Source organism: Trachemys scripta, chromosome 4, assembly GCF_013100865.1.
Source record: "Trachemys scripta elegans isolate TJP31775 chromosome 4, CAS_Tse_1.0, whole genome shotgun sequence".
NCBI classification, from domain to species: Eukaryota; Metazoa; Chordata; order Testudines; family Emydidae; genus Trachemys; species Trachemys scripta.
The window spans coordinates 20,295,341-20,311,758 of NC_048301.1; the positions used below are offsets into that span (position 1 = coordinate 20,295,341).

General features: G+C 42.6%; 1 protein-coding gene across 1 annotated transcript in view; it reads left to right on the forward strand.

Annotated features, from left to right (window-relative positions):
• Window positions 1–1,327: 1,327 nt before the first annotated feature.
• PPP1R13B (protein phosphatase 1 regulatory subunit 13B) overlaps window positions 1,328–16,418 on the forward strand; it is a 103,399-nt gene continuing 88,308 nt past the window's right edge. The window contains exon 1 of the mRNA XM_034767871.1: window positions 1,328–1,635. Within this exon, the coding sequence (XP_034623762.1) occupies window positions 1,627–1,635 (9 nt within the window). The 5' untranslated portion in view covers window positions 1,328–1,626. The remainder of the gene's footprint in view (window positions 1,636–16,418) is intronic.

The window sequence follows — 16,418 nt, forward strand, 5'->3', positions numbered from 1 at the left end:
TAAGAGAAATGTTTATAAGACTTACATAACCATATGATATTTGTATATATGTAATGGAATAGGCTTATTTTGCTGCTTTGACTCATAACAGATTAACATCTTCCCAGATGTTAAATAACTTTATTTGTACAGTTCTGCAAAACAAAACAATTGTTATAAGCTACATGAAGTCATTTCCAAAGAAGCCTTTGAAACTATTTTTGAACAATAAGCAGTATAGAATCATTACACCGGTGTCCTTGGCTAAATTTCTCTTCCCTTATTGTTATGCACTATTGTATGGCGGACAGCAGCTAGCTGTTTCAACGGCAGTGTAGTTTTTATGATCTTGTAGGATGCCCAGGATGCTAGAAATAAAGCTATATTAATGCATTATTTTATCTCGTCTTTTTCCTGTAACAGTTTAACATCCTCTATGCTATTTTATACTTCAGATATATTGCTTTAGGATGCTTTTGTCCTTCAGGCTTCACATTGCATGCCGCACTCCTGCACCTCCGGAGAGCGCCGATCAGCAGGGTTACACCTTCAGTGAGGGCCCTCCGGCTCCTTCCTGCAGTTGTCGCTGCAGCCTGCTTTCAGTGTAGGGCAGGAGGAGGCGGGGAGGGGAACGCTCCGAGGACTTTGCCTCTGCAAATCCGCATTCCCCACATTCCAGCAGCGGGTGACGTCTGTAGGAAGACTGTCAGCTCCGCTGCGGCAAATGGCCCTTTAAAGTGGCCTTTCTCCTACAGCCCTCCTGGAGCACAGAGCGCCTGTTAGCGCACCATTCAGTGATGGGAAGCAACAGTAACACAGAACATGGCAAGCAGCGGGGGGGTGGGGGGGGGGAGAGACGGGGACAGCCTACGTTTGCCCGGGAGATGGAAGTCGCAGGCCAGGTCCGCTGCTATGGGAACAGGGCGGGGACGGGCCCAGTTTGCCCCCGCAGCAGGCCAGGGGTGCGGCATCAGCAGAAAATGAGGCAGAGCAGGCCCTGCACAGAAGCGAGAGGAAAGGTGGTGGCGGGCCGGGCCCTGGGGATGGGAAATGAGGACAGGCCGGTCGGTGGGGAGAGAGCGGACGCAGGCCTGCAGCGGAGGACGGGAGAGGGGCTGGGAGCACAAGGCAGGCGCAGAAGACAGGAAGGGGGAAGGGCCAGGACACCTGACAACAAAGGGCAGGGACGGGCAGGGAACCTAGGTGCACGGGGACGGGGCCCCGCTAGGGGGCGGATAATAACAACGCTAGCACAGCGAGAGAGCGCGCGCGCTGCTGGCATCACGTGGGCTAAGGGCCCAGCGCGTGTGTGCGCGTGCGCCTTCTCCCCCACCCCCTCTCGAGCGCGGCGTCCCGCCCCGGCCAATGGGGAGGCGGCGCTGTCGTTAACCCCTGGCCTGGCGGAACAGCAGAGAACGCGGAGCAGGAAGCGCTGAGGTGAGGGGCTGCGGAGCCCGGCTACCGCCGCCGCCTTCGTCTTGTCCCCGCTGCGGGCAGCAGCCACCGGGGAGCGAGGCCTGTGGGGAAGCGAGAGGCGCCTGGCGTCGCTGCCGCCACGGTCTCCGCTTCCCCCGGCCGGTGAGGAAAGCAGCCCGCGCTGCAGCTAAGGCGGCTGGGAGCGACGGCGGCTCAGGAACCGCTCCGGAGATGATGCCGGTAAGTGCGAGACCCGCTTCGTCCGGGGCGCCCTGATCTCCCGCTGAGGGCGGCTGCGCTCCTACCCTGTAGCCGAGTCCGTGCCGATCTCCTTGGCCAGGCATGGCAGCGGGCCGGTGGGGCTGGGAAGGGCGCTCGGCACCACAGTCCCCCTCTTCGGTCTCTCGTGTGTAGGCCACTTCCAGGTGGGGGAAGCGGGCCCAGCCATTACCCCCCCGCTGGGTGCTGAAATGCCCCGTGTCCCCGGGCGGGTGTGGGGCCTCCTGTCAACCCCGATCGCTGCCTGGCGGGGGTGGTTCTCTCAGAAAGGCGGCAGCATCGTCTGCCCCATTCGTTCGTCCTGCTGGGCAGAGGGGCTGCGCGTCTGACAGCCAGCCCTGGGCGTGACGGGATGAGGACCCTGTGGACTTCGCGCTCCGCACTGCTTGGCAGGTCTCCCTGCTCTGGAGACCACTCGTGCTTCGGTGGTACAGTAATTTGCTGCTGATCCGTGGGGAGCAGGTTCGAGCCCTGTGGCTCCTCGGTTACAGCGTGGGCTGGGTTTTTCTTCGTGAAGCCTTGTTTGTTTTTTCTTAAAACACATTTTCATCAGCCACGTGTGAAGAAGGGTTGATAAGAGATCTTTGGGTTAGGACGTACAGCTTTGGTCCTTTCTCAAGCGGCTTCATGCGCCTTTCTGGTAGGAAGAATGCATGGAGCAGCTATATCTCCAGCCTCTCCATCTCAGGATGGCAGGATCTCTCTCTAGTGTCTCATTTCTCTGCTCCTCGCAGCTTCAGTGCGGAGATGTGCTTTATTTTTAAAAGTTAAATAAAATTAATTTGCCTCTCACAACATAAGAGTGGAGATTGCATGTGGGTTTGGTGCAGTGGTCAGGAGAGAGTTGTGCTTGATGCCGGTATTAGGTTTGTGGCTAACTCTTGAGACTTGAGTGACAAACAGCCATATTCATTTGTTGATTTTATAGTTAAAATTTGGGTTATTAAAAACTAGCTTCTACAAAATAAAACAAAACCCAATATGAACTTTGATCTGTTTTCTTTAATTATAATTGAAAGGTGTTTTTAAGTTTAAAATTCCTCCATACTGCAGTCAGAACACTGCAGCAGGATGATTGTCGGTGAGACTATGGAAGTGAAATTGAGTAAAAACTGACTTTCTGTTGTCCAAGCTTGAGAGAAAATTCAGAAACTAAGCAGAGTAAATTAGATCTAGATTTTCATTTTGACCAGTACAAGGTGGTGTATATCATGAGATTCTTGTTTATTTTTTCATCTACTTTTCTGATTTTCAGTTACCAAATACAAAAGTATTCCATTAAGATTAAATAAATTTCCTGTAAAATAGAATTACCAAAAGCAGGCACAATAAGAGTAATTGATTTGTTGTACTTATGTTCCTAGTCCATCAACCTATGGATATTGTGCAGTTTTAGAGAGGAGGAAAAAATGATTGGTGATTTTATCAGCTTTTATGCTTCAAAAATAGTAACATGTAAACTAAAGGTCATGGCAGTCTCTGATTAAATATACTTGTTTTGTCATTGCCTGTTAGCATATGATTTTTGGACTAGGAGAAAATGTCAACTTCAGAAGTGCAGTGTTTGCATTCTTTTATAATCTTTTTAGGCCATTTGATTAGTCTCCATGTTTTGTATTCACTCCAGGTTAGTTTTAAATATTGCAGTTGCTTGTGGTAGTCTTGAGGTAATTCTAATTATGTTTCTGAAAATTAATTTTTGTATTATGTCTTTTAATACAACAAATTACCTTACAACAGCTATATCTGTTTTGAAAACTAGAAGTTGCTAAATCCAAATTCTGAAATATTAGATTTGTTTTCCTTTCTGAAGAATTGAGTGAATCCTGTGGTAATGAAATTAATAGATAATTTAAAATCTGTCATAATGTAGACACACAGTTATACTTGGATAACTTTTTGAGAGTGCACCTCAATCCTGATCTAGCACATCCTGGATAGTCTACTTCTGTACCTCTAGAAAAATGTCACAAATACCAAATTCTGTCTGTATAGTGATCTAGTTTTGTGAGCAGATGATCTGGGGGACTGGAATGGACCAGACTTACATTCACTTGTGACCCAAAATAAGTTTTGAGCCCAGATTTTTCAGGAGTGGAAGGTTAGTGCTTAACTTATTGTATTAGCTCCTAGACATCAAATTAATGAAAGCTTTCTCCTTCATGAAATAGCTTTTGAATAATTAGCGAACAAAAACATAGATTCATAGATTATAGGACTGGAAGGGACCTCGAGAGGTCATCGAGTCCAGTCCCCTGCCCGCATGGCAGGACCAAATACTGTCTAGACCATCCCTGATAGACATTTATCTAACCTACTCTTAAATATCTCCAGAGACGGAGATTCCACAACCTCCCTAGGCAATTTATTCCAGTGTTTAACCACCCTGACAGTTAGGAACTTTTTCCTAATGTCCAACCTAGACCTCCCTTGCTGCAGTTTAAACCCATTGTTTCTGGCTCTATCCTTAGAGGCTAAGGTGAACAAGTTCTCTCCCTCCTCCTTATGACACCCTTTTAGATACCTGAAAACTGCTATCATGTCCCCTCTCAGTCTTCTCTTTTCCAAACTAAACAAACCCAATTCTTTCAGCCTTCCTTCATAGGTCATGTTCTCAAGACCTTTAATCATTCTTGTTGCTCTTCTTTGGACCCTTTCCAATTTCTCGACATCTTTTTTAAAATGCGGCGCCCAGAACTGGACACAATACTCCAGCTGAGGCCTGAGCAGAGCAGAGTAGAGCGGAAGAATGACTTCTCGTGTCTTGCTCACAACACACCTGTTAATGCATCCCAGAATCATGTTTGCTTTTTTTGCAACAGCATCACACTGTTGACTCATATTTAGCTTGTGGTCCACTATAACCCCTAGATCCCTTTCTGCCGTACTCCTTCCTAGACAGTCTTTTCCCATTCTGTATGTGTGAAATTGATTTTTCCTTCCTAAGTGGAGCACTTTGCATTTGTCTTTGTTAAACTTCATCCTGTTTACCTCAGCCCATTTCCCCATGTTTGCAAGAAGATACATTTTACGTATTAACAGAACTACCCTGTGTGGTTAACATCTGCTTATCCAGTATTTGTTTTAACAAGCTAAATTGAGAAGTTTCAAAAGAAATAATAATTTAATCTGTCTCGGACTGTTCTGTTGACTTGGTGATCAGGTATCCAGGAATTGAACAGTAAACTAGACAGCTAATTAGTTGAAACTGGATTTCATCCTTAATTCCTAAATGTCTCAACTTGATGGGGAAGCATAATTCCTTTCTACCTTCCCTCCATGCTTCCCTCCCTCCCACCCCCCCCAAAAAGGAAGATGGAGGATAATATCTCCAGAAAGAGGCTTTACCAATAAAGATCTTCTTGCCATTGTACACCTTTTCTCTCCCCTTCTTCTAAACTCTTTTTTCCTTACTCTGCCACATCTTGGTAGAATACAAGAGTAACTCTTCAGTTGGTGCTGCCTGTGGTCCTGCATGGTTGAATTTCCCTGTAGTAATGGTGCAGAGTGGATTGATTTAAATCAAGGCGTTTTTAAATGATTTAAATTACCAAGTAAAAATCCTTGATTATAAATCTGTTATAATCAACTTTTACATCATACTTCAGTTATTTCCTAAAGAAAGGTGCATTCCCAATGGTTGATCTAACCGTTAGAGGAAGTTGATTTTACAACTAAATAGAGCCTTTACACTGGATTTGGAATATCTTTTTGCTCCATAGGAGGGTCTGCTATAACTGTATATATTTACTTATGCAATTATGTAGCTTAATATTTCCAGGTTCTAATTAATTGTACATTTTAGAAAACAGTGAATGCTATATTGCTTATTTACTAGATAATTTTTTGCTTGTGATGTGTCAAGCGGCATTAGGATGGTAACTGGAACTTAACTAAACACAACATATAAAATTTATTTTATTAAATAAACCCCTTAATATAGTGCATGGTCAGTTGTGCCATATTTATAAAGCTTGACCTCGCGTGAGGTATTTTCCTCTGCTGTCTTTAACTCAAAGTTTTTGATGGGCTCCTTGATTCAGCATATTTTATTTATCTTTTGAGAGATTATAATTTTAGGCCTTGACATATTTTGAATCAAGTTCAGATTTAAATTTATTTTTTCTTTTAAAAAAATAAACCTTAGTATAATTCAAATAAAATTTTAATCCACCCTACTAACACAAAATGGACAGAATGCCATGCAATCTGTCAGTTTTGCTCAGCTGGGAAATATTATTCAGGAGCAAAAATGGTAAACTTTTGGGTCTCCAGCTAGAAATGTGTGATTAAATGCAAAAATTCTAGGATTCTGCACACTGTAGTCCCCATCCCAAAGTACTTTGTAAAAAAAAAAATGGACATACATATGTCCTGATTAAACAGTTGAGATCACTGACCTACTTTCACCAAAAAAGTAAGAACATCTTTTTATTTGTCTAATTCGATCTTAGAGGTAAGGCAAAATGTACAAAACCAGTAACTATCTGATACCCTTTCATCATCTAAGTTAATGTGGCTCTTTACAGGTTAAAATAGCCATCATGAATGCTGACTTCCAAAAGTGCTGTGCATATTCCTGTAGATGCAATAGCATTGACAATAACCAGTTTTGAGGAGGCTACCTTTCTTTTCCATCGCCCCTTCTGCTCCAACAGCAACTGTGTAATTCTTAGCCTATCATTACATAGGAACTCAGGTTTGCCCACTCTCTGGGGTGGGAGGAGTTTTATTACTGGTGGTGACATAAAACTGAAGGTTTGTGGGGTTGGGGGAGGGAGTTAACTGGGGAAGACCTCTTAGAGGGGATATGCAATTAGAATACATATCCTTGGATGATAGCCTCAAAGTGACATGACCTTGCAGATTACTACCAGCCCTTTGCCTCTTCCACTCACCAGTGTCTACAAGGTGAAGGAGGAGGAAGAGCACTTTCTTTCCTACACAAGAAGAGATGCAGTTGAACAGGAACTGCTACAGTAGAGTGCTGCTACAGACCTAAAATATTCCTCCAATATACCATTTGATTTCTAGGTAATTCTTGGTCAGTTCTCACCTCAACATCCTATACAGAGATGTTATTTCAACCCTATGGCTTGGGAATGAATACTTGTGGTCTGTGCATCTTCAGTAGAATGACAGGGAAGAAAGATATTGTATAAGAAGTTGTGATGCATGGGGTACATTGAGACGAACATTAGATTTCCCCCCCCCCCCCCCATCTTCCTCAAGTAACTCCTAGTTTGTTCTGTGGAACTTTTCTTTTTGGCCTAGGTGTTGACTTTTGTCTTGGATAGATTGGCCTGCTGACAGCCAGGTAGTTTTGTGGTCTGGAAGGCTTCAGATGTCTGTGTCTGGATAGAATCGTATGGTGGCTAGGATGAAACCTTAACTTTGGATCTAAAGTTAAGGTGCCTTTTTAATTTTTTGTCTTGTTTTAGTTTTTTGCGAGGGCTAATCAGTTATTTAGGGTTTGTTATTTTGTTCCTTTGTGTTTTGCAACTTAGTATGGTAGTACTTGAAATTATATACCTTTTGGAAAATGCGTGGTGGCTAAGTATATATAATCTGTTCATAATATGAAGTTTGTCAGTAGCAATCTGGAACCCTAATGGGAGGTGGGGGTGTGTTGGTGTGTGTGGTGGTTTTTTTTTTAAATATAACTGAACTCTTTAAACAAAATTTCCCAAAAGAGCCTCCTTCTATATTAAGTACCTGCAGGATTTTGTATAAAGTTGGTTTTCAGATGAATGCTGAGATGCTTAAACAATAGTTTGCACCTTTATGACATTTAATTTTTTTAAATTTATATTTTCCAAAAAGTCTAATGTGGGCATGGCTTGACCCTAATTTAAATAAGAATAATATACACTTGATTTAGGCTTCCTCTTATTCAGAGAGGTCAACTCTTCTGTATTCTAATCAGTCTAGAGCAGGGGTAGGCAACCTTTCAGAAGTGGTGTGCCGAGTCTTCATTTATTCAAGGTTTTGCGTGCCGGTAATACATTAACGTTTTTTTAGAAGGGGTCTCTAAGTGTATATAATATAACTAAACCTTGTTTACTTTACATACAACAATAGTTTTCAAAATGTTTAAGAAGCTTCATTTAAAATTAAATTAAAATGCTGATCTTATGCTGCCAGCCTGCTCAGCCCACTGGGTGGGGGGCTCAGGGCAGAGGGGTGTGTGTGTGTGTACGGGACTCGAGGTCAGGGCAAAGGGCTGGGGTATGTGTGGGGGTGTATGGCGGAAGGCTGGGGTGCTCAGCGGGGGGGGGGGGGGGGGGGCTCATGGCAGGGGGCTGGGAGGGATATTGCCTGTTCCACCTCCTTCCCCCAGGCCCATCCCTACCTCTCTCTGCCTGCTCTACAGAGCAGCGAGCACACTGCGCTCGGCTCTGCTCCTCTGGGTGGAGATGGGGCCAGAATGCACCACGTTGTGCGAAGAAGCAGGGGAGGAGGGAAGCTTGGCTGCCGGAGGATCAAGCTTCTGCCTCCTGCCCCCACAGGGGAGAGCGGTGGGGAGGGGGACTGAGTGGGGCAGGGGACCCACTCTCCCCTGCGGGGGCAGGAGGCAGAAGCTTGATCCTGCGGCAGCCAAGCTTCCCTCCTCCCCTGCTTCTTCGCACAACGTGGTGCATTCTCGCCCCTCCTCCTCCTCCTCCTCTCAGTGGGCAGCAGCGTGCCACTCAGAATCAGCTCATGTGCCATGTTTGGCACGCATGCCGTAGGTTGCCAACCCCTGGTCTAGAGGTACGTATGTCAATTTGACATTCTTAAATTCAGTTTCAGTTTGAATGCTTGGAATTGACAGTACTGCATTCATCCTGACTTATGCCTATTCTTGTTGCTCTTCCCTATCCTCTTGGTTTCACTATGGGTATGTTTACACTGCAAAAAAGACCTGAGTCAGCAAGTCCAAGATCTGGCCTACACTATAGTTAGGTTGACATAAAGCAGCTTAACTATATCAATGTACACACTACAGCCTTGCTCCTGCCAATGTAAGTGCACTAATACAGACATAAGGCACCGTGTTACTTACATCAGCTATTGGCTGTCTTCTCAACTTCATGGCTACACTGGAGCTGTGAAACTGACAAGAAAACCTGACACCAGGTCTTTGCTCCAAGCCAGGCTGCCACCCAGGCTCCTAGCTTGGGCTTCTCCATAGGCTCCCTACTGCCCCTCTCCCCCCTCCCCCCAGGATCCCAGCTCTCTGTTCCCAGCCTGGCCTCCGAGACATAGCTCAAGCCAGCAATGGGGGTGGTGAGTCAGTTGACCCAAGCTTTGAGACTTGTGTGTGTGGACATAGTGTTCTTTAAACTAGCTCTTACTTTTATTTCCAGCTCTTAAGCACTTATTACTTAAACTTTGTGCCATTCAGTTGGGCAACAGACTGCTATGTGTGAGGGGATGGTAACTTTGAACTAGGAGAGAGGTGTCCATCCATCTGTGTCCCTATTGGTCTACTGATTCCTGTCCCTAATGTTGTCTACTTTAAGATAATATTTCATCAGTTTGCATTCTGAAGATTACATTTACAAATGAAGCCTTCATTTTTAATGAAATCTTAAATTTTCTGCTTTTTGTAAAAAAAAAAAAAAAAAAAAAAAAAAAAAAAAAAATGGGGAGACCTTTAAACACACATTCTTTAAAAACACAAGTCACCATAAATAGACCTCAGTGTAATCCTGTCCAGCCACACTTGAGGTTCTGAAATGATTTACTTCAGAAGCACTGTTAGGAAACAGGCTATAGAAAATTAACTTGTTGATGTTACTTGGCTCAATCATTTTCTTTTTGAGCTGGGTAAATAAAGCAATGGTGTCAGTACATGAAGACTAGGTTTTGAAGATTTCAGTTAAATCCGGGGATATTGCCAGAATTTTGTAGGGATAGGGTTAGTGGGCATAATTTGAATTTTAATCTTGATGTTAATTAAAATTAAATGAGGTGTTTTTAGGTTTCTTGATTTCTTATTCAATTTCATAATATGTGAAGCACCTAGATTTGTAATACTGTTGAGAAGATGAAGACAAATATATAAAGGTTCATTCTTGTATCTTTGAACACATGAATAAACTGGTTGCAAGCAGCTAAATTATAATCCTTCAAGAATAAGGGAGAAATGTAACCAAAATCTTTAAGGGGTTGACTGCGGGCAGGGGGGAAACATTGTTTTGGTAACCTGGGACTACACTTGAAGTCTTTGGAAGAGTGGCAGTGATAATGGGTTGACTCAGGATCTGGCAAAGATGTGTGGTGGGTAGCATGGGAAATTAGCGTCTGACTTATGTGGTTATGATGCATATGAATTTAACCAGTAATACTGTGCTTCATGACCACTTGCATCGGAAGTGGTCCAATCCACATGTTTTGTTTATACCATAGAGCACCAAGATCCACTTGCTGGCAACCATCATTCACATACCCAAGAGGATAACAATTAGTTTGTGGATGCTTCAAATCTTTAGTCTTAAAGTAGTAAAATATGAAAGCATAATGTTTCGAACTCCTTCAGGTACCAATTAGTATTCAGATAACTTTCTGTCAACTAGGATAAACACTGAGAGAAGTAGTTAATTTTTATATTGTATTTAAAAATGACAAGTCACTGGAACCAATAACAGGGAAATAAGTGAAGCTTGATCTTTATTTGTCTTATGAAGGCATTTAAAAACACTTCCTTCTCTATGGTTACCAGTACTTGTTTTTTATTTCACAGGCTGTTTAGTATGTTAACTAGCATGGGGCTCAAAACTAACTGGATTGTGTATATTTGAAGATTGATTACATAAGATACAGTGAATGCCAAAGTATCTTGTAATATTGTCTAAAGAAAGCATCTCTGCATGCAGCTCTGAATATCTCAGCATGTCTGCAGTACTTTTTTTCCAAATACTACTTTTTTTTTTTTTTTTTTTGTCCACAATTGTAAGTTTTGGGAAAGATGTTTGAATCCTATTCTTTGGGGTGTGAAAGATCTGTAGTGGGAGACCTACTCTGTGCTCTTAAATCATGTAAGCATCAATTTAATTATTTTAGAGCCACACCCATAGACTAGTTGGTAAAACAGACACCATCTCACTTGACATGACAGCATGTTCTATTTGTGTTAGCTGTTTTCTAACTTTTTTTTAATGCTGCAGCTTGCCTGCTTTATTCTGCACCTTACCACTTTTCTTCTATCTTGAAAGAAGGGAAGAATTTTGGGCCAGATCCATGGCTCCTCCTTTGACAAAAAGGGACCTGGAAGCTGCCCTGTGAGGGCAGATGGAGAATCGGTCAGCATTGGGGAATTCTTGGTTGGCATAGAGCCAGCCAAACTAGCTATGTGTCTGCCTTTCCTAGGGTAGGCCAAGTGTGACTTGTGATTTTGATGTTTTCCAGCAAATGCTACAATTTTTACACTGGCTACAACAGCACCTTAAACTATAGCAGCCCTAAAATGATCTAATATAGGCTGGAGCCTAGAGAGAGGTAAGGGCTTGACTGTGTACACAAATTTGAGGTCTGTTATTTCTCACTTTTTTTTTTACTGGAAAACATCAAAATCACAAGTCACACTTGGCCGCTGTTACAAGCATGTTACCTCTGGAGAGACAAATCCACAGTTTGAGAACTGCAAAACTAAGCATCTCTGATGGTATCTTCTAGACTGAGCAGAGTCCCATTGGGTAGATAGAAAGATTAACTTACAGAAGCCTGTGGAACACCATAAGATTGGTCCTTAGTCCATGAACTACTGGAACTCATTTACAAAACTTTTCTTAAACATTACATGACTATATTGTCTAATAGTATAGAATTGGAATTTATAATTCCTATTCTATGATGAGATATTTGAGCTATAATTTTAATTGTTTTTCTTAAAGCATATTATCAAAAACATCTGATTTTTAAATCAAAAACCAATTATATAATCTTTCTTTTTTTTTTATCCACCCTGCAATCATGTCCCTTCTCTACCTTTTCTTTAGCCAAGCTTTTTTGCAGTTTCCCCTCATAGGATAGGCCCACTATTCTCTGATCATCCTAGTAGCTCTTCTCTGTGCTTGTTCCAGCTTAAATTAATCTTTCTTGAACATGAATAACTAGAATTATGCACAGTATTCCAAATGAAGATCTTCAAGACGATAGCATTAATATTACTTTATTGCTACTGGAAATGCCTTGCCTTATACAGGATCGCATTTGCCTTCACAGCTGCATTACATTGATGGCTGTAGTCCTCCTATGACTCACCCATACATCCAAGTTTCTCCTCCTTTGGCACTTCCAACTGATGAGCCCCTAGCTTGTAACAGAAATTCTTTAGACCTTGAGTGCATGAACTTGCACTTTGTACTATTGAATTTCATCCCATTTCTGTCACTCTAATCTTCAAGGTAATCCAGATCTTATTGTATAATATTCTGATCCTCCTCTGTACCATCCTCCTCTCCCACTTTATATCATTGGCAAACTACTACTTTTTATGCCAAGGTCAATAACAAAACTATTGAATAAGATTGGTCCCAAGACTGATCCTTGAGGAACTCCACTAGTAACCTCTCTGCAGTCAGATAATTTACCTTGCGGCTCAACCTGTTGCCTTCTCCCCTTATGATGCTTGCACTGATCTCCATCTTCCCTAATTTGACTAATTTTCCATGTGGTAGAGAGTCAAATGCTTTACTGAAGTCCTAATAGATTATAGCTACTGCACTTCCCTTTCCTTCTTTGAGTTTTAGGTAATCTGGTTAGTCTGGCAGGATCTTTCTTTGGTGAACTCATGTTGCGTTGCATTACATCCCCTCTGCCATTTACCCTCTAATTTAATTGTTCTTGCCTTCACAATTTGCTCTAAAACCTTGCATGGTACTGAGATCAGATTAACAGGTCTGTAACTGTCTAGATCACATGTTCTCTCTCCACCCCCACCCCTTTTATTTAAAAAAAATTAAAAAAAAGTGTGGGGTTCTCCAGTTATATGGTACTACCCCTGGCTAGACAGATGTATTAAAAATCCTAGCTACTGGACTAGCAATCTTATGTTCCAGTTCTTTCAGCATTCTGGGATGGAAATTATCTGGGACACTCCCTCTTTCCTCCTCCCTGTGGGGGGGCCCCCCATTTGAGTTCCTTACCACATCTGAAGCAGAAAAGCTTGAGTTTTGTTTTAATTTTCCATTTCTAACTGTATTGCCTTCATGCACAAGTTCCATATTTTTGTTACTGAAATCTGAGGCAAAGTATTCGTTTAGTTTTTGGGCCATACATAGATTATCTTTAATCTCCTTTCCATCCACACTGCATAGCAGCCCAACTTTATCCTTCTGTATTCTTTTTATTTATATAACTAAAAAGCTATCCTTCCATTTAATTCAAACTGAATCAACTCACGATCTCTCATTCCAAGTTATTTCCTATGACCAGCCTTTTCTATGGTATCCTCACTACTTACTAAAACAAAGTCTAAAATTTTATCACCTCTTGTTGGTTCAGTGTCGATTGATGAAGAAACCTGTCACCTAGTACATCCAAGAATAATTGGGCCCTACTAGTATTAATAGCATTTACTCTCCTTGATTCCTGCCCCCTGAATCTAGCCTGGTGCTGCCTGTGATCCCTGGTCTCTAACTTCAGCCTAACTCTTGCTTATGGGACCTGGCTGTTGCATACCTGGGCCCAGCTGTGATGGTTAGGTGAGACTGACTATGCCCCAGTCCCTTACAGAGCTTGGTTTTTAAGTGTTAAGTTTGAGCTGACCATTCAACATCCACAAGGAGATGGCAGAGACACTGGCTGAGTTTGGACAAAACAAGAGAGGTCTAGAGAGCGCACTCTAGGAATCCTCTACATAGAGACTGTAGTTGAATTTGTGTTTGTGGATGAGATTAGGTGTAGAGGGAGAAGAGAATGGATCTGAGGACAAAGGCTCGTAGGAGGAGAAGCAGGAGGAGACAGTTATGGATGCCAAGAGTGGATGTGATTTCAAGAGGAGCAGCATGGTCAACTGTGTCAAAGTGGCTGATCAAGGAGGATGAGGATGGAGTACCAATTCTGGGATTTGGCTACAAACTGGTCATTAGAGATGTGGCAAGAGCGGTTTCAATTGAGTGCAGTAAGTGTAAGACATTCAGTAGGGTCTAGGATGGAATTGTAGAAGTCCAGACAGTAATTGTAAACCTCACATTCAATGACCTTAGAGGTGAAAGGGAGATGGGTGGTAGTTGGAGAGGCAGGTGGAGTTGAGTGGGTTTTTAAGGTGGAAGAGCCTAAAGTATATTTGTATTCTGATGTGAAAAGTGGTGGGAGGGGAGAAGTTAAGGAGAAGAGTAAGGGTGCAGAGGAGAGTGGGGCCCAAGGCAGATTAGGATATGGAATTGAATCACTGGGGACCTGTTGAGGGGTTAGTGGAAGAAAGCAGATGAACTCTTGCATCTGTGATTGGGGTGGGGGAATGAAAGGAAAGCTGAGGGGAGGAGGGAGGTCACATTTTGTCAGTTTCTCTTGAAATAAATCATTGATTCTAATCAGAGAAGTTAAGGCAGGAAGGGGGGAAGATTTGAGAAGTGAGTCAAATGTGGCTGGGATTGTGGGGCCTGGGATTCAGTTACACTGGAGAAGTAGAGTTTTTTTAGCTAAAAAGGTGGCAGAACTAAAAGAGGAAAGTATGAATTTGTAATGGAGGAAATCAGGCTGGCCACAGGATTTCTATCTGAGACCTCCCACAGTAGGAGTGGGGGAGCCCAGAGATGGGCAAGCTAGATCTCATGATGGGAGAGTGAGGCAAAGGAGTCAAGGGTATAAGAGTGAAGAATGGAGAGACTAAACAACCGTCTTCATGGAAGAAAGTGGTTTTTTTTTTTTTTTAAAGAAAAGTAGGCAGTCTGCAATACAAAGAGGACAATCTGAAACACTAATCCTGCAAACTGTAAGCATGTTATGCATATGTTCATATGAGTAAATCTGTACAAGAGTTAGCAGGATGAGATGCAAAAAGATGAGGTGAAGGAAATGGAGTCAAGGTGAGTTTTGGGGGGCAGAGGGGACAGGTTATTAAAAACAAACTAGTTAGCTAGGTAGTACTACACAGGTCTTATTGTTCTTTTTGAACTGCCGCTATTTTGAAGTTAATTTTTAATCCTTGCCTATTGCCAGTGTATTTGTGTTGCATACTTTCAGTAGTTATTTTTAGCCCCTGACTGTTAAACGTTGCCTGTTTGTATTAATTTATCTCAATGCTTGACTCATTTTAGCCAATGACCATTTAAAATTTCATTTTAATACTTTAACTGTTTCCTTTATTCCCATCCATCCCTCTTGGTTTCAGTAGAACTCTGAGGGGATTATAAGGTTCTACCTGTTTAAAATGCCTTGACAGGATTAGGGCCCACATTTGTATTTCTCAGTGATTTATGTAATTTTGATTATGGAACAAGCAGAGACTGTCCTGTCCTTGCAGTTATCCATCCCAATGTTTTGCTCACTAAGGACTTTATTTCACAAGACAGCTATTTCAGACTCTCATGAGCCTCTTGAACCTTGCATCTATCTGGCTTGTATCTAATTCAGAGCTGAAATCCCCAAACCTATTGCTATGGGGGTGTGTGTGTGTGTGTGTGTGTGTGCACTCCTCTCCTCCTTTAAAACAAAGTCAGAATCTGACCCTCTGGAGAAAGAGGAGAAATTCTTTTTGCATTAATTTTCTTTTATCTACCCTGATACCTCTCTAAAGTAGGATCTTATTGATGACTTCAACAAATTAGCCAGTCAGGGAGCTCTTTTTAACTAGCCTCTTCATCTACTGTCTAGGGTTTAATATTGTTACTAGGTAAGTGGTGTGTGTTTTTATATTTAAAAATTTTTTAGACCTTTACAAGTGACTTGGGCCAAGAGCTCTGATTCAGAGGCCATACAACTGTGGGTCAGGGTTTTGGGAAAGAGTGGAAGAGACTGCTCTTGATTACTGCATTACTTAACCCAATGGTTCTCAAACTTATTTCATCACTTCCCCCCCTTCTTATGTTTGTAGTTGTTTATGCTCCCCTTCCCCAAGTACATATGGCCACCTGACTTGGAAGGCCAGGCACCCAGCTCTGAAGGCTGTGCTGTGCCAGCAGCTGCACAGAAATAAGGATGGTAATATGACAAGTGATGGATTGGTGGGGGATGGGAAGAGGTGAGCCTAAGCCTGGGCTGCCTTCCTGTGAGGGGAGGAGAGGAGGGGGTGCAGCAAAGGGAAAGGCACACCTAGTCTCCAGCTGTCTACTTTATCCCTGCTGCCTGGTTGTGCATGGCCCTTCTGCAGGAGCCCCAGCTACCAAAAAAAACCTCATGCCTCCCTTGACACATTCCTGCACCTTCCAAAGGCATGCCCCATAGTTTAAGAACTGCTGATTTTACCCACTAGATACAGGTGCTATTAATCCTTCTGATGTCAATTTGTTTTTAGTTCATGGCTTTCTTTAAAAGAACACTGAAGAGTGGCTGACAGACTTAGAATTAGACCTACCAGTGTACTGTATGTGTGTACGCACCAAGTCTACATCACAAGGTTTTGTGAGCAGAACTATGTTGGTGAGGGATGTGATAAAGCCACAAGACACCTAGCCAACATAGTTATGCTGGCAAAACTCCCAGTGTAAATGCAGCTATGCAAACAGTAACTCTGTTATCCATAAGTAATATAGTTCAGGGATGTGATGTTACTGTGCTGGCAGGAAAAACTCCTTTTTGTGGGGATATGCAGCGTC